Genomic DNA, 25,341 nt, shown 5'->3' with positions numbered 1-25,341 from the left:
GGAAACAAATGAATGTGTGGGGGTATAGCCCTAATGATCAACTGGTTTATAAAGTCAGGTAGTCTTGAGATTTAAACTCACGTGATTCGTCCACCTTTAATTGAATTGATTTGATCACTTTATAAAATGTATGATGATGATTTCTGTTGTTTACATTTTCATATGTCTGTGATTATTAAAGTAGCCTATCCAAAGTGCATAATTTGGAACAGTGAAAAATAAAGTGTTATGACGTTATCATTATTAGAGTAGCCTATTTGAAGTGAGTAAAAGTTACAGATACATTAGCGTGGCTACTCAGGAAACGTGAATGTTCCATGATCCCGGCAGATTGGATAGAAATCACAACATACCGTAAAGATCTTTTTCGTGTGCTCCTCATATTTTATGAGCTGGCAATGCGACCTGAAAACGTCTCCTTTAAAACTAAACCACCTTGAGCATAGAACACAAAATGTACATGGACATTTCAAGTAAGCACCGTTTGTAAGAGATAAGGCAAAATAACGTAACGTATAAGAATACAGATCTTTGAAAGAGGCAAAGATTTAGGGGGAAATTTCTAAACAAAGAAATCCATCCTAACCCATGCAACAGCCTCCTTTCACTGCCTCCTGCGTCTGAGGTAGACTAATCTTATAGGTCAAAACTTTGAATTCGGACTTGCCTATAGGCTGATGGACTTGTCACATTTGAACTAATTTCTTCCGTATCGGAAAAACTGAAGACGCAAGACAAGACAATCTTTAACAATTGGCAAAGTTGATGTTGGAGTTTACAAAGGCATTGAAAAGACATATGAAGGTATGTTAATTGTCGAGGATTAACTTTTATACAATTATGAATAGCCAGACACTCGAATCACACACAGCTGTCGTAATACAATTGTTTATTCTTAAATTATTGGATTATCAGCAGTAGCCTATTCAAGAAAATTTAGAGAAGTGAAACATACATGAAACATTGTTGCTCATTAACTCAAGTAAATTTAGAGGGGTTTTGTAGGATCTTCAATGTCCAGATAGAGATACTATAGAAATATATATTATTTATGTGTTGTGCTTGTTTCTCTGTTTTACTTATCCTGATTTGGTAGACATGCTTATAATCAAAGTTTGTCCTTAATTTAGTGATGTGAAACCGGACTATATCATGTGACTGACAAACGTTATAAATTGTCTATTTATTGTCTAGTGTTGTATTTTCTACCTCTGTCATAAAAATATAACCTCACACAATAGCATTTTACATTGTAACATTGTTGCAACAAATAGACAAGACTACATGAGTAGTTTATCCACTAGTTTTGATGTATCATTGAGACGTTTAGCTAGTATTTCCTAAAGCTGTTAATGTGAGGTCCGACCATTGAGGTCAGGTCATTGAAATTAAGCAGGAGGACGTCAATTAATTATAATGGCTTTACAAAAGGGATTTTTTTTTTTTGTAATAGCACTGACATGATACTGAAATTCGAATTATTGCACACAGACATGCATGAGAACACATATTTAGGTAGCTACAGTATGCTACTGACTTTGAAAAGGAATGTCAGTTATTACTTTGATCTGATCCCGTCTCTTGACACAAAGAGTTGTCTGTTGTGACCTGTTTAGCCCAAAGGCTGGCAGGTGGCGATATTGAGTTCATTTTACCGTCCAAACGAATTGTCATGCAGCCGGTAATACACTCATATCCCTCGTGGACCGTTTGTATCTAAACCCTTATCAATTCAAGATGCAAAGGCTTCGATTTCCTCCTTAACTTGATTTAATGGTGATAAGGTTGGAAAAAAACGGGCAGAGGCTTCGATTTCCTCCTTAACTTGATTTAATGGTGATAAGGTTGGAAAAAAACGGGCAGAATACGCGTACTTTCTTTATGAAACACAATTTTCCACCAACACGATAGAATGGCTAATGCCTAGGAATGCTACTTCCTGATGTTGTGCCCCGCGTTCAGGCAGGGGTAAACAACAGACAGCTGCAACCTGATTGGCCGAACACGATACGCAACTCTGGGAATAGTATTTAGCCGCTCTAGCATTGTGGTGGAAGATTGTGTTTCATAAGGAAGAATGTATATTTTCCTCGTTTTTTCCCCCACCTTCTTAAAGTTAAGTAGAAAATCGAAGCCTTTGCAGTCTGTATAGAGGAGAATGTTTTAGATATGAACCGGTCCATGGGAGATATGAGTGTATTGCCGGCTGCATACAACATGTTTGGAGGTCAAATGCATTAATATCGCCATCTGCCGGCCTTTGGGCTATGACCTGCAGAGACTGAGCCAGTTAGTCAGTCAGTCAGTCATCCTGCAGCAGGCCAAAGGCATCTGCTACTTCTGTGCTGTGACTCATGGACAGTACTGATTGGCTTAGCCAGAGCTGAAAAGTATGTTGGTCAAATCAAATTTTGTTAGTCACAAGCGCCAAATACAACACCTTACAGTGAAATGCTTACTTACGAGCCCCTAACCAACAATGTAATAAAAAAATAAAAAATAAATAAAAATAAAAATATATATGTATATATATATGGATAAGAATAAGAAGTATAAGAAACAAGTAATTAAAGAGCAGCAGTAAAATAACAATAGCAAGACTATATACAGGGGGGTACTGGTACAGAGTCAATGTGCATGGGCACCAGTTAGTTGAAGTAATATGTACAATGGGGCAAAATGGTATTTAGTCAGCCACCAATTGTGCAAGTCCTCCCACTTAAAAAGATGAGAGAGGCCTGTAATTTCCATCATAGGTACACTTCAAATATGACAGAGAAAATTAGAAGAAGAAAATCACATTGTAGGATTTTTAATGAATTTATTTGCAAATTATGGTGGAAAATAAGTATTTGGTCAATAACAAAAGTTTATCTCAAAACTTTGTTATATACCCTTTGTTGGCAATGACAGAGGTCAAATGTTTTCTGTAAGTCTTCACAAGGTTTTCACACACTGTTGCTGGTATTTTGGCCCTTTCCTCCATGCAGATCTCCTCTAGAGCAGTGATGTTTTGGTGCTGTTGCTGGGCAACACGGACTTTCAACTCCCTCCAAAGATTTTCTATGGGGTTGAGATCTGGAGACTGGCTAGGCCACTCCAGGACCTTGAAATGCTTCTTACGAAGCCACTCCTTCGTTGCCCGGGCAGTGTGTTTGGGATCATTGTCATGCTGAAAGACCCAGCCACGTTTCATCTTCAATGCCCTTGCTGATGGAAGGAGGTTTTCACACAACATCTCACGATACATGGCCCCATTCATTCTTTCCTTATCACGGATCAGTCGTCCTGGTCCCTTTGCAGAAAAACAGCCCCAAAGCATGATGTTTCCACCCCCATGCTTCACAGTAGGTATGGTGTTCTTTGGATGCAACTCAGCATTCTTTGTCCTCCAAACACGACGAGTTGAGTTTTTACCAAAAAGTTCTATTTTGGTTTCATCTGACCATATGACATTCTCCCAATCTTCAATCTGGATCATCCAAGTGCTCTCTAGCAAACTTCAGACGGGCCTGGACATGTACTGGCTTAAGCAGGGGGGACACGTCTGTCACTGCAGGATTTGAGTCCCTGGCGGCGTAGTGTGTTACTGATGGTAGGCTTTGTTACTTTGGTCCCAGCTCTCTGCAGGTCATTCACTAGGTCCCCCCGTGTGGTTCTGGGATTTTTGCTCGCTGTTCTCACTGATCATTTTGACCCCACGGGGTGAGATCTTGCGTGCAGCCCCAGATCGAGGGAGATTATCAGTGGTCTTGTATGTCTTCCATTTCCTAATAATTGCTCCCACAGTTGATTTCTTCAAACCAAGCTGCTTACCTATTGCAGATTCAGTCTTCCCAGCCTGGTGCAGGTCTACAATTTTGTTTCTGGTGTCCTTTGACAGCTCTTTGGTCTTGGCCATAGTGGAGTTTGGAGTGTGACTGTTTGAGGTTGTGGACAGGTGTCCTTTATACTGATAACAAGTTCAAACAGGTGCCATTAATACAGGTAATGAGTGAAGGACAGAGGAGCCTCTTAAAGAAGAAGTTAAAGGTCTGTGAGAGCCAGAAATCTTGCTTGTTTGTAGGTGACCAAATACTTATTTTCCACCATAATTTGCAAATAAATTCCTAAAAAATCCTCAAATTTTGTCTGTCATAGTAGAAGTGTACCTATGATGACAATTACAGGCCTCTCTCATCTTTTTAAATGGGAGAACTTGCACAGTCGGTGGCTGACTAAATACAGTGCCTTGCGAAAGTATTCGGCCCCCTTGAACTTTGCTACCTTTTGCCACATTTCAGGCTTCAAACATAAAGATATAAAACTGTATTTTTTTGTGAAGAATCAACAACAAGTGGGACACAATCATGAAGTGGAATGACATTTATTGGATATTTCAAACTTTTTTAACAAATCAAAAACTGAAAAATTGAGTGTGCAAAATTATTCAGCCCCTTTACTTTCAGTGCAGCAAACTCTCTCCAGAAGTTCAGTGAGGATCTCTGAATGATCCAATGTTGACCTAAATGACTAATGATGATAAATACAATCCACCTGTGTGTAATCAAGTCTCCGTATAAATGCACCTGCACTGTGATAGTCTCAGAGGTCCGTTAAAAGCGCAGAGAGCATCATGAAGAACAAGGAACACACCAGGCAGGTCCGAGATACTGTTGTGAAGAAGTTTAAAGCCAGATTTGGATACAAAAAGATTTCCCAAGCTTTAAACATCCCAAGGAGCACTGTGCAAGCGATAATATTGAAATGGAAGGAGTATCAGACCACTGCAAATCTACCAAGACCTGGCCGTCCCTCTAAACTTTCAGCTCATACAAGGAGAAGACTGATCAGAGATGCAGCCAAGAGGCCCATGATCACTCTGGATGAACGGCAGAGATCTACAGCTGAAGTGGGAGACTGTCCATAGGACAACAATCAGTCGTATATTGCACAAATCTGTCCTTTATGGAAGAGTGGCAAGAAGAAAGCCATTTCTTAAAGATATCCATAAAAAGTGTCATTTAAAGTTTGCCACAAGCCACCTGGGAGGCACACCAAACATGTGGAAGAAGGTGCTCTGGTCAGATGAAACCAAAATTGAACTTTTTGGCAACAATGCAAAACGTTATGTTTGGTGTAAAAGCAACACAGCTCATCACCCTGAACAAACCATCCCCACTGTCAAACATGGTGGTGGCAGCATCATGGTTTGGGCCTGCTTTTCTTCAGCAGGGACAGGGAAGATGGTTAAAATTGATGGGAAGATGGATGGAGCCAAATACAGGGCCATTCTGGAAGAAAACCTGATGGAGTCTGCAAAAGACCTGAGACTGTGACGGAGATTTGTCTTCCAACAAGACAATGATCCAAAACATAAAGCAAAATCTACAATGGAATGGTTCAAAAATAAACATATACAGGTGTTAGAATGGCCAAGTCAAAGTCCAGACCTGAATCCAATCGAGAATCTGTGGAAAGAACTGAAAACTGCTGTTCACAAATGCTCTCCATCCAACCTCACTGAGCTCGAGCTGTTTTGCAAGGAGGAATGGGAAAAAATGTCAGTCTCTCGATGTGCAAAACTGATAGGGACATACCCCAAGCGACTTACAGCTGTAATCGCTACAAAGTATTAACTTAAGGGGGCTGAATAATTTTGCACGCCCAATTTTTCAGTTTTTGATTTGTTAAAAAAGTTTGAAATATCCAATAAATGTCATTCCACTTCATGATTGTGTCCCACTTGTTGTTGATTCTTCACAAAAAAATACAGTTTTATATCTTTATGTTTGAAGCCTGAAATGTGGCAAAAGGTCGCAAAGTTCAAGGGGGCCGAATACTTTCGCAAGGCACTGTACTTTTTTGCCCCACTGTACATGTGAATAGAGTTATTAAAGTGACTATGCATAGATGATAACAACAGAGAGTAGCAGGCCTACCACTGTTGTGTCATCGGCAAACTTAATGATGGTGTTGGAGTCGTGTGTGGCGGATGTGTTGTTACCTACCCTTACCACCTGGGGGCAGCCGTCAGGATTTCCAGGATCCAGTTGCAGAGGGAGGTGTTTAGTCCCAGGGTCCTTAGCTTATTGAGGAGCTTTGAGGGCACTATGGTGTTGAACACTGAGCTGTAGACAATAGCATTCTCACATAGGTGTTCCTTTTGTCCAGGTGGGAAAGAGCAGTGTGGAGTGCAATAGAGATTGCATCATCTGTGGATCTGTTGATGTCAGTGAAGACACTTGCCAGTTGGTCAACGCATGCTCGCAGTACATGTCCTGGTAATCCGTTTGGCCCTGCGGCCTTGGGATTGTTGACCTGTTTAAAGGTCTTACTCACATCGGCTGCGGAGAGCGTGAACTCAAAGTCTTCCTGGAACAGCTGACGCTCTCATGCATGTTTCAGTGCCATTTGCCCTGAAGCGATCATAGAAGTAGTTTAGCTCGTCTGGTAGGCTTGTGTCACTGGGCAACTTTAGGCTGTGCTTCCCTTTGTAGTCTGCAATGGTTTGCAAGCCTTGCCACATCTGACGAGCATCAGAAACGGTGTTGTACGATTCAATCTTAGTCCTATATTGACACGGATTTAAGTTTCCCTGCATTAAATCCCCAGCTACTAGGAACGCAGCCTCTGGGAGAGCGTTTTCTTGTTTGCTTACGGCAGAATACAGCTCATTCAAGGCTGTCTTAGTGCCAGCCTCTGACTGTGGTGGTATGTAAAACAGCTACAAAAAATACAGATGAAAACTCTCTAGGTACGGTTGAAGTCAGAAGTTTACATACACCTTAGCCAAATACATTTCAACTCAGTTTTTCACAATTCCTGACATTTCATCCAAGTAAAAATTATCTGTCTTAGTTCAGTTAGGATCACCACTTTATTTGAAGAATGTAAAATGTCAGAATAATGGATTGAGAGAATTATTTATTTCAGCTTTTATTTATTTCATCACATTCCCAGTGGGTCAGAGGTTTACATACACTCAATTAGTATTTGGTAGCGTTGCCTCTAAATTGTTTAACTTGGTGTCAAACATTTTGGGTAGCCTTCCACAAGCTTCCCACAATAAGTTGGGTGAATTTTGGCCCATTCCTCCTGACAGAGCTGGTGTAACTGAGTCAGCTTTGTAGGCCTCCTTGCTCGCACATGCTTTTTCAGTTCTGCCCATAAATGGGATTGAGGTCAGGGCTTTGTGATGGCCACTCCAATACCTTGACTTTGTTGTCCTGAAGACATTTTGCCACAACTTTGGAAGTATGGTTGTGGTCATTGTCCGTTTGGAAAACCCTTTTGTGACTAAGTTTTAACTTGACTGATGTCTTGAGATGTTTCTTCAATATATCCACAACATGATATATTGCACCCCCACAACATGATGCTGCCACCACCGTGCTTCATGGTTGGGATGGTGTCCCCCTTTGTCCTTCAAAAACATTGATTGTCATTATGGCCAAACAGTTATATTTTTGTTTCATCAGACTAGAGGACATTTCTCCAAAAAGTACGATCTTTGTCCCGATATGCAGTTGCATACCGTAGTCTGGCTTTTTTATGGCGGTTTTGGAGCAGTGTCTTCTTCCTTGCTGAGCGGCCTTTCAGGTTTTGTCGATATTGGACTCGTTTTACTGTGGATATAGATACTTTTGTGTCTGTTTCCTCCAGCATCTTCACAAGGTCCTTTGTTGTTGTTCTGGGATTGATTTGCACTTTTCACACTAAAGTACATTCATCTCTAGGAGACAAAACGCGTCTCCTTCCTGAGCGGTATGATGGCTGTGTGGTCCCATGGTGTTTATACTTGCGTACTATTGTTTGTACAGATGAACGTGGTACCTTCAGGTGTTTGGAAATTGCTCCCAAGGATGAACCAGACTTGTGGAGTTCTACAATTGTTTTCTGAGGTCTTGGCTGATTTCTTTAGATTTTCCCATGATGTCAAGCAAAGGGGCACTGAGTTTGAAGGTAGGCCTTGAAATACATCCACAGGTACACCTCCAATTGACTCAAATTATGTCAATTAGCCTATCAGAAGCTTCTAAAGCCATGACATCATTTTCTGGAATTTTCCAAACTGTTTAAAGGCTCAGTCAACTTAGTGTATGTAAACTTCTGACCCACTGGAATTGTGATACAGTGAATTATAAGTGAAATAATCTGTCTGTAAACAATTGTTGGAAAAATTACTTGTGTCATGCACAAAGCAGATGTCCTAACCAACTTGCCAAAACGATAGTTTGTTAACAAGACATTTGTGGAGTGGTTGAAAAACGAGTTTTAATGACTCCAACCTAACTGTATGTAAACTTTCGACTTCAACTGTAGATAGTATGGTCTACAGTTTATCATGAGACACTCTACCTCAGGCGAGCAATAGCTTGATACTTCCTTAGATATCGTGCACCAGTTGTTATTTACAAAAATACATAGCCCACTGCCCCTTGTCTTACCAGACGCTGCTGTTCTATCCTGCCGGTACACAGTATAATCAGCTGTAGCGGAATCATGGCTGAACGACGACACTTTCAATTGCACTTATGTTGAAAGTGTCGTCGTTCAGCCATCATTCCGTGAAGAATAAGATATTACAGTTTTGAATGTCACGTTGGTAGTTTAATCTTGCGCGTAGGTCATCTATATTATTCTCCAAAGAGAACGTTTGCTAGCAGAATGGAAGGAAGTGTGGGATTATTCAATCTACTACAAGTTCTCACAAGGCATCCCGCACTTTGGGCCCTTTTTCTCCACCTCCTCTTCACGCAAATCACAGATATCTGGGCCTGTTCCCGAGAAAGCAGTATATCGTTTGCGTCGGGCTCGTCAGACTTGTTAAAAGAAAAAAGGATTCTGCCGTCCTGATGTCCAGAAGTTATTTTTGGTCACAAGAGATGGTAGCGGCAAAATTATGTACAAAATAAGTTACAAAAAACGCTAATAAGTAAACAAAAAAACACAATCGGTTGGGGACACGTAATTACGTCTGCCTCTCTTCTCCGGGCGCCATCTTCCCCAGCTATCACATTTCGTTCCTTGGAAGTTGTCAGAACGTATGTTTTTGGTTTCAAATTGTTTGTAGGAAAGAAGCCATACTTTTCCTGACTTGTAAAACTGAATGTTTTTTAAATGTTCTGAGAACAAAAGTGAAAATTTTTCCTGTTCTGGGAACGTTTATTTGTAGGTTGCAGTGAGGTTCTGAGAATGTTTTACTCTGGATCCTTGAAAGTGTTCCTGGGAGGTTTTATTAAGATCAGTTGTGGCCAATAGGTCATTTTCAATAAAATGTCACAATACGTTTGATTTGATTGCTGGGGAGGCACTATATCAATTTCGGGGCAGGTCAAAACACATATGAAACATTTGTGGACATTTAGCTAATTAACTGTTGCTAGCTAGTAGTGCTGAGCGATTAACCAACATTTTGTTTATTTTTCATTTTTTAAACAACTAAATTACATATGTTGGTTGAATTATTTTAATTCCATTTCATATTTAAAAAAAAATGTGAGGTCAATGCGCACATTTCACAGTTTCTCTAAAGATACATCAGATCAAGCCTGAACTGTGCAATGTTGTAGGGAGTTGTAGTTTCCAACAGGCCAATATTCCACATAATTTAGCGCATAAAATGTGGTAATTAACTACAATGACAATAATCAGCTCCCTTTCGTGTATAAATATCAGCAGCTCAAGCAGGGTCATGGTCTTCGATGGCAAGTCAGGCAAGTTCTTCAGTTCCTGTGCAAGCTCTCTGCCATCCAAGTATGAGTGTTCTTTATAGTGCAGTGTCATATTAAGGGCCTCACACTGTTCTGTCAGCTCCTTGTTTGAGAGACTTTCGATGTTTGACAGCACTCCAAACTTCTCTCCCACATTTTCCAATGTGTAAAGTCTTTCCTAAAGGGCTGAGGTTGCAGAATCAACAATGATATTGAAAAATGTCACCTCCAGCTTTTTCAGGGCATCACTGAAAGGATCATCAAATTATTAGTATGAAAAGTGCTGCTTTGTGGACCTCAGCCATTTTTGTTTTTGTAGAACGGCCTCTACATTCATACCCTCGCAAATGTCCTTGGTTGGCGTTTGTGCAGTCATAAGGTATGATGCCCTATAGTTGCTGAGTCTTCTCTGTCTTTCTGAGAGGACTGACTGCAACATCCACATGCATACTGGGAGACTGCATCAGATTGCTCACATGTTGTATCTGGCTCCAGATGTCATACCACACCAGATGCTGAAGCGGTATGATCCCACCACCTCTGACCAGGACTGGGCCTCAATCTTTATCACAGAGTCTTTGGTTTGATCCCTCACCTCAATCAGTGCCTCTCTCACCGCTGCTGCCTGATACCTCAGTGGCTCGACACCCTTAACTCTACTCTCACCTTGTCTCTTCTTCAAAGTGATGTCCACCAGTTTTTTCAGGATAGCCCATCGCTGTGTGGAGGCTGAGAACAAGGTGTACAGTTTGTGTAAGATGCCAAAGTGACCTGTGGCATCAACATAACTTTTAGCTGCATTAGCCACAACCAGGTTCAATGTGTGAGCCCCACATGGCGCAAATAGAGCTTTTGGATTCATTTCCAGGAGTCTGACTTGGACACCTCTGTTTTTGCCTCTCATGTTGGCCCCATTATCAAAAGACTGTTCTCTGCAGTCCTCAAAAGGAATTTGTAGCCCCTCTAATCTTTTGAGAATCAGGGATGCCAAATGTTGGCCCGTGGACTCCTCTGCCTCCAAAACCCCCATAAAATGTTCCTTTATGTGGAACTCCTCCAGTGACACAATTCTAGTCACAACTGACAACTGTTCAATGTGGCTGACATCTGAGGTGCAATCTAGAATGATAGAGAGGAATTTTTCCAGCTTGACGTCACTCACCATTATTGAAATGACCTTGCTGCTCAACAAATCAATGTGTTCAAATCAATGAGTTCAAAAAGGGACTTGAGGTCCCTTTATGAACACGGTTAAGGTGCTCTTTCATGACTGGATCAAATTGTGCCATCAGTTCAACCTCTTTGAGAAAATGTCCATTTGATGGAGAGTACAGTGTTTCTGTGTGTCCCCTTAGTGCCAGATTTCTAATTGCCAGAGACTGCACAATAGCAGTCAGACGTGTCAACACCTCTCTCCATCTTATCCTCTCAGCCTCCATAAGTGCCATCTCATGCTTATCAATTGTTTCCCCTTTTTTTAAAGGGGTGTGAAGTCAGCAAATAACTTGCATGTTTCCAGTCTGTCAGTCCTAAATTTTCTTATTAGAAAAGAGTTTGCAGCAGAAGCAGAAGAGGCTGTTTCTTTCAGAATACACCACCAACCAACCAACCAATCACCAAGGTCTTCCTGAAATACTGGTGGTGGCAACTTCTTCCATCACTCTCATTCCTTGGGAAAATTGAAAAACAGTATATTCCTTGGGAGCATTGAAAAACAGTATATGAGTCTGACACCCTAAATACATTTGTTGCCCAATTAAATGTCATTATGCACAATTGATCAAACTGTCATGACTTCCACCGAAGTCGGTTCCTCTCCTTGTTTGGGCGGCGTTCGTCACCGGTCTTCTAGCCATCGTCGATCCACTTTTCATTTTCGATTTGTTTTGTCTTGATTGATTTCCAACACACCTGGTTTTCATTTCCCTCATGTATTGTTGTATATTTAACCCTCTGTTCCCCCCATGTCTTTGTGTGGAATTGTTTGTTGTAAGTGCTTGTGCACATGTTTACTGGTGTGCGTCGGGTTTTGTACCCATGTTGTTGGTTATTTCTTTATGCCGTTGGTTTTGCAACTAAACTGCTCCGGAGATTACCTAGTTCTGCTCTGACTTCCCTGCCACCAGTTATGCACCCCTTACACAAACTTTCAGAAAAGGAACCAAATGAACCATACAACCTCCTTGGCTAATTCTAGTCATAAGACACCCCAAAAGACTCAATATATCACAAAAGATACAAAATATCAGCATAATATATATGTATTTTAAGTTAGCTAACAGCATTGGAAATTCCCCTTACTGAGCTCAGGACCTAGTCAATACAATCACAGAACACCTTTATGATGTCACCTCAATGAAGGTTAACCAAATCAGTAATGTGCTAGTATAAGGGCACAGGGCGAGACCCACATGCCGACACAGGAGGCAGATGGTTCGAGTCTCTGATATTTATTTGTATCCAAGGGGCAGGCAAGAGAGTGGTCGTGGACAGGCACAAGATCATAACAAGGTCAGAGTCCAGGAGGTACAGAGTGGCAGGCAGGCTCGAGGTCAGGGCAAGCAGTATGGACAGGTGAAGCTAGTTTAGGCTACACACATTATCATGAAGAAACTGTGAAATTATATCCAATGTTATGTAAGCTAGTTGGACAGAAAACTGAATATTGTCGCCCTATGTGCATAGCAAGCGACATAGCAACATAGGCTAACAAACATAAGTGTTATACTAGCCTATTTCATTACATGCATAATATTATACTCATAAAGAGATGACATAGCTACAGACCTTTATCTTTTGTGCGTTTCTCCTCTTCTTCTTTCCTCTTTTTCCTAAACTTTAAACCTGATGGCTTAGACCTTTTCTTATCCATTTGTGTTGATTTGGCACTCGAGCATCAATACATTACCCATCCCCCAACACTGTCAATCAAGAGTCAAGACTAAACCAATTCACCTTGGTGGTGTGCAGACTGTTTTTATATTATTCTTAACGATTTCACACAAACTAGAAAAAAATGCAACAATATGTCTGTGAAACTGTATATATTCACAGTATTATGAAAGAATTGTGCTTTATTTGGTAGCATTTCATAGAGTGACTGATTTTACTAATTGCATTAGTACTGTACAAAGTTAGAGGTGCGCTATTTGATAGATTCCCCCATTCCCCCTACCTCGGGCTTCCAGTGGAAAGACCTGAGGTCAACCTACCCGTCCCCCTCCCCATCTCATACTTCTGAGTGGGAGACCTTCCCAGGCAGTAGCCTGCCTAGCTCACAAACTAGAATCAGGGCGCCCACTCCGACAAGGTTAATTGACCCACAGTCCCACACGGTGACATGATATCATTGACGTGACATGCAAATGAGTGATAGAAAACCAATCGCCTCAAATGTCACCATTCCAAATGTTTTTGTGCGGTCTCCCTGGGCGGCTGCCCATGTCGCCCATACCTAAATCCACCACTGATAAGCAGTAATGGACAGTCAATACCATCATGGGACGTTTCCCTTGAACCTTTTATACTTGTGCCTAAATTGAAATGTTTCTTAAAGAAGAAAATGAAAAGCATATGTTTAACCATGGTAGCAATTGAAAGGGAACAGTTTGGAGATCATGGGGAAATTATTAGACCAAAGGTGAGTACACAACAGTTCACCTGACACAAGACAGAATCCAAACATTATGCTGTTGATTTTCTGGACTTGAGAACATGACTTTAAATAGAACTACGAGGAAACCTGTAGGAGTTGTTACGCTGAAGAACTGAATTTCCCACAGATGAACGTTGTTTCTTAACCTTCTCTGAACTATTTGAGAACATTCCCAATGTCAAACCAGTTGGAGAATGTTCACAGAACATTTCCAAAATTGAAATGAAATGTAACCATGTTTGAACTTTTAGGAAACGCTCTGTTAAAGTAATGAAAAAAATATTTCCAGAAAGTTGTGAGAAGGTTGTATGCAAAATAACCATAGGACAACCACGCACTCACCAAGCACAAATAAACATATGGTTCTCAGAACAATATGTGCTAGCTGGGTTCAAGTTAAGAAAGCTGACAAATGCATGACAAATCTGGCAACCTGCATAAGCTTGAACACACAGAGAGTGAGAGAGACAGAGAACGAGAGATACACAGAGAGACGGAGATATAGACAGAGAAAGAGACACACACAGAGAGAGCGAGAGAGAGCCTCAGGTTTAGTTAGAAGTTTGTTATGAGGCAATATTTGCTTAACGTACCATTACAAGGGGCACATGGCTGACTAGGCTTCAAACAAACAAGGATAAAAGGATTATAGACGCAGGCATTTATTTAGGAAGCGGAAATGAATGAGTGTGGGAATATTTTGGATTTTCCCATGCATGCCATCTCTTTTAATAACATTACCCATGCTTTCTATTTGAATAACACATTACTACTGAGCGTATATTCCGTCATACAAGCAGCTGTGAAATTAGCGAGACTGTAAAAGCAGACTGAAGGAAGTGGGAAGTTTAATTAGCATGCTAGCAATGTGGTCAGCCAACAAACCAAACCATGAGGGTCTGGAGAGGGAAGAAAACACATCTAAAGATCATAGATCTGCTACACACTACAGTGTGTTCTCGGATCTGGGATGAAACTGCCAGAAAGAACCATAATGTATTAGTGGAATAACTTTAGTGGAATAATAGATTTAGACGAGAGGAAGCACATATTTTGCTTCCTAATATTATTCTGTTCTATTTCTGCTGCTGTATCTTTTACTATTGTCCCAGAGCTCAGAAAAATGAATTGAATTGATTCATATATCCCATCGTCTAGACATCCGTTCAGATGTTTTAAGTGTCTTGTTATTTGTATGACAGATGCAGGGAGAGCTTAGCCCCCCATGATGCTGTACAGTAGCAGCTTTAATAAAAGCTCTCATCTCATTATGAAACGCTCAGAGCTCCTGCGGCCCCTCCTGATGACTTCATGATGTGGCTGTACAGTGGGCGACCACAGAGCTCGTATTGGGGAAGGCCTGCTGAATGCTTAGCGGTTGGAGCAGCATGGCTAACAGACTGTACTGGGTGGATGGGGAACTAACCAGAGCTTTCGAGCTCTGACGAAGGCCTTAAGGCCGATACGTAAAGCTTAATAAAGAGCAGTGAAAATAGTAAAAGCAGTGTGCGGGTTTCTTATTGTTTTTCTCAGGTTTTCTGTAATAGTCATGAATAATCCGATATGGGGATGCTGATTGGGGGAGGTACAAGGACGTCACAATAGAGTGTAATGCTCACAGGTTTATTATGATTTTTTTTCTGGTCAGGTCACCTGGTCAGGAAGCCCTCCTGGCCCTGTTGGTTCATCCGAGTTCAACAGAGCACCCTCTTGATTATTTTGTCAAACTGTATTATTTTGTCTCATATGACAGTCTCTTTCCAACCTACTAATAATATCCCAAAGAGCACACCGTGAGTTTTCTACTCTTGTAAGTATCCCATCACTTAGTGGGATACTGTATGAACTACACTGATTCCAAAGCCTGGCCGGCATGTGTTGGCTGGTCAGAATGTGGTTGTATGTTTGAGGTGTGGATACCACCGAGTTATCAACAGATCCAGGGCAGCTGCACTAAGTAATGAGTGCATGGCGCCTACAAAGACACCACAGCAGATCTTAAACATTCTCTACCCTGCCTTTTAACAGAACCACAAACTCTCAAGAGGCCCAACCAAATGTTGGAGGGAGAGAGGATCGCAAAGCACAACTTGTTGAGTCTTGATATGAACAAAGGGGAATAAATGAGGGCAAACAGCTCATTGTCACTTACTTAATATCTTGTCGACAACTTTGTGACAATGTGGATGCAGATTGGTACAGTTTTTGAAAAATCTGCTCCCCATATGTTGGCCTGTGTGTGTGTGTGAGGCATTTGTCTTCACGTGTACGATGTTCACAGGCTCCTCACAAAGACAAATGACCCACGAGATTGAGTGGAAAATCCAGGGATTTTCGCTGTTTACAAAAGCTTTAAGCTTTTATTAATGATCGTCCAGGCTCAGTAGGGCCTGGTAAATGCATCTAGTGTTTTATTAGTGGAGCTATTGGATTAAAATGTTGCCTGATATCCAAGTCTTTGCCAGATTTGTACTACATTTTGCACTGTAAAATCTATCTTAAAAATCATAGGTCCACAATGAACCACAGGACTCAAGGATGCTTTAAACTAAGTGCAGTATAGGCCAATCATATCCAAATATCATGTATAAATACACAAAGCAAAAAACGTGTTCACATAACTTCTATTTTGGTATATTATAACAATGAGTAAAGGAAACAACTTCCTGCACATTGTATTTACAGTGAACATTAAAATAGAGAATGAATTGTGCCTCTTGTAATGATCCAGCTCCTGTCCCCTGCCCACAGGAGCCCCAGATGAACATGGAGAGCCTGAGCAAGCCAGATCTGCTGATGCTCTTCAGTGTCCTGGAGGGAGAGCTGGAGGCTCGTGACCTGGTCATCGAGGCCCTCAGGGTAAGAGCTATCCATCGTCTTTCCCCTTGTGTAATTTACAGCCAGGACCCAAAAGCCCATCAATGATGCCACCATTACCCATAATATGAGGTCTGAAGCATAAAGATAAAACTATGATTTATAATTATGTCTGAGGAGTTGTTACCAGGGTTGGGGTCTATTTGGAATTTCAGGATTTAATTCAATTTAAACAATGAATTTGAATTGAATTTGAACTGGCAACACCCCACAGGAAGCAGCATTTTAATTAAAGGAAGTGAAATTGAATTTAAAGTAATTCAAACTCGTTCAACTAAGACATGAAACATGAAAGTCTTATTCATTTGACAAATACTTTATCAAGGATACACCACTTATTAATGCAAAGAATACACATACCATTTCAAATATTTGTTTGATTAAAACTCAGATTTCCTTTGTGTTAGATTGTTCCCTTCAATACTGCAGTGTTTGATGTAATGCATTCTGGGAAATGTATTCTGATATTTAAAAACAAGGAAATTATGAATTATCATAGACAACCATAGACAACCATAGACAACCCACAACATGATTTTATAATATTTCCAGACCTCTGTAATAATTTTGAATTATTATTAGGAGAATAAGTTTAAAAATGTTTCAACCTTATGCTACATGGTATTGGTACATGATACATGATGTCAAAATAAACATTTATATGGAGATAAATAAGCCATTAGAATTTGATTGAATTAAATTATACTTCCTTTAATTCTAATTCTAATTCTGCTTCCTGTGGTATGTGGCCAATTCAAATTCATTTCTAATGTTAGAATTGACCCCAACCCAGTCAAGTTGTTTGTTGTGCAATGCCATTAATCAAACAATGTAACTCGGTAACCGTATTTCTATCCTGTATAAAGCTGCCCATTGAAGTACATAATTTAGCACTGTGAAATATATTATTTGAATAATGATTGAGGATTGATGGGTTATTGTCAAATTTAACCTACCTTGTGTTTGTTTGAAGCACATGCTATTTCCCTGTTGACCAGCCCTACTGTATATAGGATGCCCCGCATCCACACATGGTGTCCTACAGTGCTACAATCCAGAGGCCGGAAAATATTTGGCAAAAATGTTTAGGGGGTTAGTTGTTTCCCGAAAATCCTGTTACTGAATGCATATCTATAATCCGTAACTCCTTGTCCGTCCATCCAGATTGTATATATGTGGATATCTGTATAGAAACTGTCTGAACTAAACTTTTCTCCAAATCGGCACTGTATAATTCGCTTGTGGTAGACAGTGGTAGGCTATGCGTTATAAAATCCAGACGGATTGACAAGAAGTTACGGATTATAGATATGCATTCAGTGACAGTATTTTCAGAAACAAGAACCCCCTTAAAATGTTTGATAAATATTTTCAGGGCTCTGCATTGTACCCACCTAGGACACCATGACACAAGCTAATGGGTGGGTCTTCATGTAAAACGGTTGTTAATGAGATGATGATGATATGTCTATGGTGGTAAATAATGCATGTATTGTAGAAATGTATTTTGAGCTATCATGTTGTAACATTCCTAGTGAAGGAAGTTTCCTGGAAAGAGTAGGCCTACATGCTCAGATTGGCCTTTGCCGGTGAGATAGCAGGTTGGGCAGGTAACAGGTGTCTAGAGTGGAGCTATACCTGTGTTCAGTGATAGGCATTATACACGACGTGGCCAAAAGTTTGTGGACACCCCTGTATTCTGCAATTTCAGCCACACCCGTTGCTGACTGCCATGCAATCTCCATAGACAAACATTTGCAGTAGAATGGCCCGTACTGAAGAGCTCAACGTGGCACCATCATAGGATGCTGCAAGAGCTGCCCCGGTAAACTGCAAGTGCTGTTATTGTGAAGTGGAAACATCTAGGAGCATCAACAACTCAGCCGGGAAGTGGTAGACCGCACAAGCTCACAGAATGGGACCGCCAAGTGCTGAAGCGCGTAACGCATAAAACTCGTCTCTTCTCAGTTGCAACACTCACTACCGAGTTCCAAACGGCCTCTGGAAGCAACGTCAGCATGAGAACTGTTCGTCAGGAGCTTCATGAAATGGGTTTCCATGGCCGAGCAGCCGCACACAAGCCTAAGATCATGCGCAATGCCAAGCATCGGTTGGGTTTGGCGGATGCCAGGAGAACGCTACCTGCCTGAATGCATACTGTCATCTGTAAAGTTTGTTGGAGGAGGAATAATGCTCTGGGCTGTTTTTCATGGTTCGGGCTAGGCCTCTTAGTACCAATGAAGGGAAATCTTAGCGCTACAGCATACAAGAACATTCTAGACAATTTTGTGCTTCCAACTTTGTGGCAACAGTTTGGGGAAGGCCCTTTCCTGTTTCAGCATGACAATGCCCTCATGCACAAAGCGAGGTCCATACAGAAGTGGTTTGTTGAGATTGGTGTGGCAGAACTTGACTGGCCTGCACAAAGTCCTTACCTCAACCCCATCAAAGACCTTTGGGATGAATTGAAACGCCGACTGCGAGCCAGGCCTAATCGCCCAACATCAGTGCTCTGCAGCAAAGTTCCAATATCTAGTGGAAAGCCTTCCCAGAAGAATGGATGCTGTTATGGCAGCAAAGTGGGGGTACCAACTCCATATTAATGCCCATGATTTTGGAATGAGCAGGTGTTCACATACTTTTGACCATGTGGTGTAGTTGAATGCCTGAACAGTTTTTATTTATTGCTGAGAATATCTTTGATTCATCCAAGTGTTTATGTCATCTTCAAGTTTGTACTTTTTTTACTGGCCAAGTCATACTGCACCTGTAAATATTGTAAATAAAATCCTCTCACTGAGGTGAACCGTCAGCATCCTGCCGGACTCCTAACTCTCCACTCCACCGCCTTCGGCTCATGCTTCACAGGAGTCGCGGATGTAAGATAGCCAGGTTAGTGGTCCACAAACTGGGACAGGGGTTTGAGAGCAGAGTTAGCCATTACCCTTATCATGATTCTAGTGGTACTGTACTGTACACACGGGACGGCTAGAGACGAGACAGACTACCCATTACCTGACCTCTCATGATTTAACCTGACTTTAATTGATAGGATGTCCTTTAGCCAACCAGGGAAAAGCTCTACTTTAGTAGCCACAGTGTACAGCCACGGTGGTAGCCACTTATGCCAATTCATACTGTCCATGCACCTGGGATGTCAGACTGTCTGGCTGTGGGAAGATTACCCTCCTATCTGTCTGCAGTCTGAGGATTGTCTCTGCCTGATAACCCACATATTCCATTCATCCTTTTTAAGGTAGACTCGGGAAGATCACATTCATATACACAATGTGGTTTACAGACAACGACAAAGAACAGAACAACAGCAGCATAATTCAAATCTGCCAAAAATGCTGCAGGCTTATCCTAACATGTTATGATTTAGTTGCATGTTCGACAAAGTCATGTTGAGTTTAAATTGATCACCGTGACTGCTGATTAGTACCAAGTAAAACACAAAGTGACCTGAGTGGCACAACAAACTGTATCCAGGTGAACAAACCACAGAAATCAAGGCCCCCTAGATCATTCATGTGTTGTGTCTAGACCACAATCTACACATCTCCTGGGCGCTGGCCATCTAAGGCAAGGCAGTTTAATGCACCGTGCTGAGTGGGTGGAAGATTACTATGTGAGCAGGGAGACTTGGAGTGAACAAATAAACAAAGGCCTTAACTGGAGCGGTCAGGATGTGTGGCTGACTGTGTGTCTTCACTGACACTAAATCCCCCTGATCTGTTAACTCGCTCCTTGGTTGCCTAAGCAGTAGTCTTTCGTGGCCAGCAATGGTTCAGAGATGACCTCAAACCAGTATACACTGGAATATGGAATCTATTCTAGCACTCACGTGAAAGAAGAGTGCACAGCATTACAACTATGGATGTCATAGTTACTCAAATTGAGAAAGGCTTAGAGGACTTTAACAACTTTTCCTCTTTTGGTTTTCAATAGGTGTATGTTTTCATTTCTCGCTACAAAACAAAGAACCGTGTGGCAGCTAGCATATGATGTGAACAATTCTTATTGCTCAAGGCGCTCAGAGTCTCTTACTAATTCTGAATCACCCCAGTATGTCATGAGAACTATTGAGTATGTGGCTGAACAGAGCAGCCACAAGCTGCCATTGACGTGGTGCTGTATGTGTGTCACTGTCAGTCACTGGGTGATTTCCTTTTTCCAATGAGTCTAAAGGGTTAAGTTTGTTATTTTCCCTTTAAAAAAAAACACATTTCTTATAATAGCATGGTTTGCTGGGAATTCAAGTTGGGTTAATATGACAGATATTCCTGTGTTCTGTTTATACAATGTTTGATGATAATGCCTGAAGCTATTCTCACTGTTAACCAGTATCCATCCATGGCTCATCTTACCAGCTACTCCTTAAGCTGTGGCATGCTGCAGAAAGTTGGAGCCCAGCGATGCCCATATTTGGCACACACTAGTGTGGGAAAATAGGAAGTACACCATTTTAGAATTGGGACCGTTTCGTGCCTGTTATCAGCACCACATTAGCACAGGAATGAGGGAATAAGCTTTGGTTGACCTGGTTGTTAAACATTAACTACATCAGGAATGTGTTTAATGTCAGTCCTCCTCCTCCTCACACTCCCCCCTTCTCGAAAACACCACTGGAACACAAAACAGCCTCCCTTTGTGCTGCAGTGTGTGTGTGTGTGTGTGTGTGTGTGTGTGTGTGTGTGTGTGTGTGTGTGTGTGTGTGTGTGTGTGTGTGTGTGTGCGTGTGTGCGCGCGCGTGTGCGTGTGTGTGCGCGCGCATGTACGCGTGTGTGAGCTGGAAACGTTCGAGGCCTGGATGGATGACAACGATTGTCAGAGGAGTTGGCTGTAGCACAAACAGATCTGGGACCAGGCTTGGTGCTTGGTGTGGGGACCATTGCACTAGACGGTTGTGTTATGATGTGTGAGGCTAAGGAATGTTCCCTCTCTCTCCTGGGTCATACAGGTCAGATACAGGACCGGGGTATTGTGTAATGGCTAATGACTAGCTGTCATGCACCAGACTGTGCCCACTGTGTGTTTCAGAGAAATGTTTCAGGTCTTGCAGGACTCCTGTGCTTTCCTGCCTCTCCGTATTTTCCATCCTTTTTGATCTGCTCTCTCATATCCCAACGGACCGGCTCAAATAACAGCATGATCGAGACTTCACAGCCTCTGTATCCCGATATCTTTACCGATGGATAGATATTATATATGACATTGGCATTTGTTTTGTTCCTGCCCAGCAGAGACACACCGGACTCTACTTGCTTAGCCGACTGCTCAGCCGAACGCACTGTTGGGCGCACAATGCCTGCCTTCCAGGACAACCAGGTGTTGCAGGAAGGCCAAGAAGGTCATCAGGGGCCACCTGAGCCACGGTCTGTTTCCCCCGCTTCCGTCACTCAGACGCGGGCAGTATAGGAGCATCATGGCAAAAACTGATAGATAGTCTGGCCAATAGTCTCTACCCCCAGACCATCAGGCTACTGAATAGTCCCCACTAGGCAGCTCAGAGGCAAGTTGCTGAAGTCACCATTGTTCCCCCTGCACTGGCAGAGTAAAGGTCTAGTTAGACCTGGCCCAGACACCAGCCCAGACACCCTACAAACGCTCTGACTGAAGACAGACAAACATCTGTTGCTTCTTCCTCTTTCTCTCTACCGCTCTTTCCTCTTCTGCCTGCTCCCTCGCTCTCTTCCCCCCCCCTCTCTCTCTCTATTTCTTCCTCCTCTGCCTGCTCTACCTCTTTCCCTCTCACCCTCTCTTTCTCTCTCCTATCTCAATCTTCCTGGTAGGGATGGGAATCCCCACTCCCATAGAACATATGGTTGATGTTTCTCTTGGCATGTTATGTTTGCCGCTGTGGCTGACTTCCTGTTTAGCAGGCAGTGGAAGGAAGATTATTGCAGCAGGCCTGAAGGAAGGGAAAGGGCAGCATGCAGAAACTGAAAAAGAAACAGATTATGGCTTTTTCTTTTTTACGTTGCTGGGAAACCAGGTTACACTTGTGCATAGTACATGGATTGTTTATAGTATATGTAGCTGCATAGTACCAGTGACTGTCTGACGATGATATTTGACTTTCTTATATACTTACAAAACAGTCAAATATCTCAGGGACAGAGTCTGTTTATTCAGCTGGAAACCTAAGTGACTGTTAGTAAAAGCAGATTGAACAATAACAATAACCATTCTACACAATATAGCCCGTTTTGACACACATACAGTTCTCTACCCCAGTGTTTCTCAACCCTCGCCTCCTCTCCTCCCTCAGGCCCAGTGCAGAGATACATATGTGGAGAAGCGCTATGGGAAGTACAACCTGAGCGACCCGTTCCTGGCTCTGCAGAGGGACAGTGAGGCGTTGGGGGGGCAGAGCCCTGGGGTCCACCAGGCTTCAGCCTGCTCTAGCCCCCTGGTTGTGCTCAAGCAGGTGGTCACCCACTGCAGGAGGATGCAGGAGAAGATGCTCGCCCAGCTAGCTGCAGCCGAGAGCAGTCACAAGAGGGTAGGGCTGAGGGTTGTAGCTGGGCCTTAGATGCCAACCCCTCCACTTTTGATTAGATTAAAGATGAACTAAACTAGCTTGCTCCCGAAGGGGTTCTTTTCCACCCGGGAAGTTGTATTTAGTTAGCAGATTATCCTGACCTGGGATTTTATCATTTCTGTGTCTCTATCTCCCTCCTGTGGTGGTGTCAGGTCATTGCAGATCTGGAGGAGGAGAGGAGAAGGCATGCAGAGGACACCGCTGAGGGCGATGATGTCACTTGCATCCTGGAAAAGGAGAGGGAACGCCTCTTGCAACAGGTAGAGTTAACATCAATATCTGAGTGATAACTGCTATAGGATTTCGTTTTTACAATTGAACCTATTGTACTCTATTCTGCCTGTAGCTGGAGTTTGAGCGGGGCCAGGTGCGTCGTCTGGAGAAGGAACAGAAGAGGGTCCTGGAGCAGCTGGAGGAGGAGCGGGTGCAGCACAAGCAGCTCTCCTCTGCCCTGGCCAAGGAGTGCAAGTGGGCCAGCCAGCGGGCCCTGGAGGTGGACCACCGCCTGGCTGAGGCAAACCGTAGGCTGGAGAAGGAGCAGGGGGAGATCTTGGCCCTGAGGGCTGACCTACAGAAGGAGAGGAGGAGGGCCCTGCAGATGGAGGCCAGGGTGGAGGAGCGGCTGGCTGAGTTTGACATGGAGAAGGAGCAGCTCCGCTCTCGGCTCAAGAGGGAGGAGGCCCAGTGCTGCCTGCTGCAGGAGCAGGTGGAGGCGCTGAGGAGAGAGCTTCAGGAAGAGAGGGGAGCTGAGGAGGTGGATGAGAGGAGAGGGTCACCACTACTACGACCACCACCACACTCCAGCCAGGAAGAGGGGGGTGAAGAGCCTAAAGTCAACGGTCACGACTGCCTCAGGGAGGACGCCCTTCCACACAGACTGGGCCTGGACAACCGGAGTGAGAACAGCAGCCCTGTCCTGCTGTCCCCTGCCCTCCTGAACCAAAGCCTGTCCCCCTGCAGCACGGGGTCCTCCTCCCTCACCTCCTCCCCGTGCTCCTCTCCTCAGCTGGCCAAACGGCTGGCCCTGGCCACCAGTCCCAGCTACCAGTCCTCCTACCAGGCAGGCATCAACCAGCGCTTCCACGCTGCTCGCCACAAGTTCCAGGGCCACACTGATCCAGAGCCACAGCAGGATGGAAGAGGAGGTGGCAGCCTACCCCACTCCCCTAGAGACCTGTCCCCGTCCCCTGAGTGCATCCCCGTCCCTGTCCCCAGCCCGGCCAAACATCTGGCCCGCAGCACCGTCACCCACGTCCTGTCCCGCTTCACAGTCCAGCAGGGGGCCAAACCTCCGCCACCCAACAGCTCTCCCTTCGGCACTGACTACCGTAACCTGGCCCTGACCCCCTCCTCCCCGGTCATCCCCAGGGCCTCTGGTGCTGCTCTGCCTCTGGGGATCTGCTCCCCAACCATCCCCCGAGCAGACAGGGGCAACCCGCCCCCCATCCCCTCTAAGAAGCCTGGCCTGGCCCAGTCTCCAGCGCCATCCATCCCTGGTACCAGAGCCAGCCACTTTCCTGAGCTGTCAGGAAGTTGTGGTCTCACCAGCGGCCAGGAGAATGTTAAAGAGCTGGACATGGTGGTTTCCTCCGTCAGTTAGCCTAGCCTCCTACTGAGTGCTACTAGCGCTGTGTTCTTTTATACCGCTCACACGTTCGTGTGCTGAGGCACGCTGCAAAACACTGTCAAGTTAACTGTATTTATTTTATTTTTGACATGCACTCTGCTTCATTCTTCTTGTAGCACAATATATGTATTTGTATTTATGCATTTTGGGTTTGTTGATAATATAATATAAGGAAAATAAGCAGTAATGAGGAGTAATGGGCCAACATGCATGTTAGTTGCTGGGTACTTTTCAAAAGTTTGCTAAGAAAAGCATGTAATGTCATGGGACAATCAAATGTCGCTACTTATAATGCGGCTTTTGAATTTGAGCTTGGAAATAAGCATTTCTCTAAATCAAGATTGGGATTTAGCCTAATACTGAACAAAATAAGAGAGCTTATCTTAAACTGCAGAGTTGAATACTGAACCAAGGCCGCTTACAAACACATTATTATAATGTTATATTTCCTAAAATGGCACATGATTATAACATTCCATATCTTCAAGGCTTAATAAGTTGGCAGTATTCTGTGTATATGCAGTATTCTGTGTATATGCAGTATTATTAATACTACTATGGATTATGTGTAGTGTAACTACTATGAAAATATATTATATTTGCTCTCATACCAATCGTCTGGTCAAACATTTAGAATGTATATTTTTACATGAGCACAATATATCTCTTTTACACCCGCATATTGGTTTGTCATATACAGTTGAGGTCGGAAGTTTACATACACTTAGGTTGGAGTCATTCAAACTTGTTTTTCAACCACTCCACAAATTTCTTGTTAACAAACTATAGTCTTGGCAAGTCAGTTAGGACATCTACTTTGTGCATGACACAAGTAATTTTTCCAACAATTGTTTACAGACAGATTATTTCACTTATAATTCACTGTATCACAATTCCAGTGGGTCAGAGGTTTACATAAACTAAGTTGACTGTGCCTTTA

The 25,341-nt window shown here is 42.9% G+C and overlaps 1 protein-coding gene across 1 annotated transcript; it reads left to right on the top strand.

Moving 5' to 3' along the window:
• Window positions 1–565: 565 nt before the first annotated feature.
• Window positions 566–24,387, top strand: LOC109890154 (CTTNBP2 N-terminal-like protein). Its single transcript, XM_020482118.2, has 5 exons — window positions 566–804; window positions 16,102–16,209; window positions 22,502–22,735; window positions 22,927–23,034; window positions 23,121–24,387. The coding sequence occupies exons 1-5, from the start codon at window positions 766–768 to the stop codon at window positions 24,372–24,374; spliced, it is 1,743 nt and encodes a 580-aa protein (XP_020337707.1). The 5' UTR covers window positions 566–765; the 3' UTR covers window positions 24,375–24,387.
• Window positions 24,388–25,341: the final 954 nt, after the last annotated feature.

This window comes from Oncorhynchus kisutch, linkage group LG5 (assembly GCF_002021735.2).
Source record: "Oncorhynchus kisutch isolate 150728-3 linkage group LG5, Okis_V2, whole genome shotgun sequence".
Classification (NCBI taxonomy): domain Eukaryota; kingdom Metazoa; phylum Chordata; class Actinopteri; order Salmoniformes; family Salmonidae; genus Oncorhynchus; species Oncorhynchus kisutch.
The sequence above is the reverse complement of the archived record's forward strand: the minus strand, read 5'-3'. Positions and strand labels throughout refer to the sequence as shown.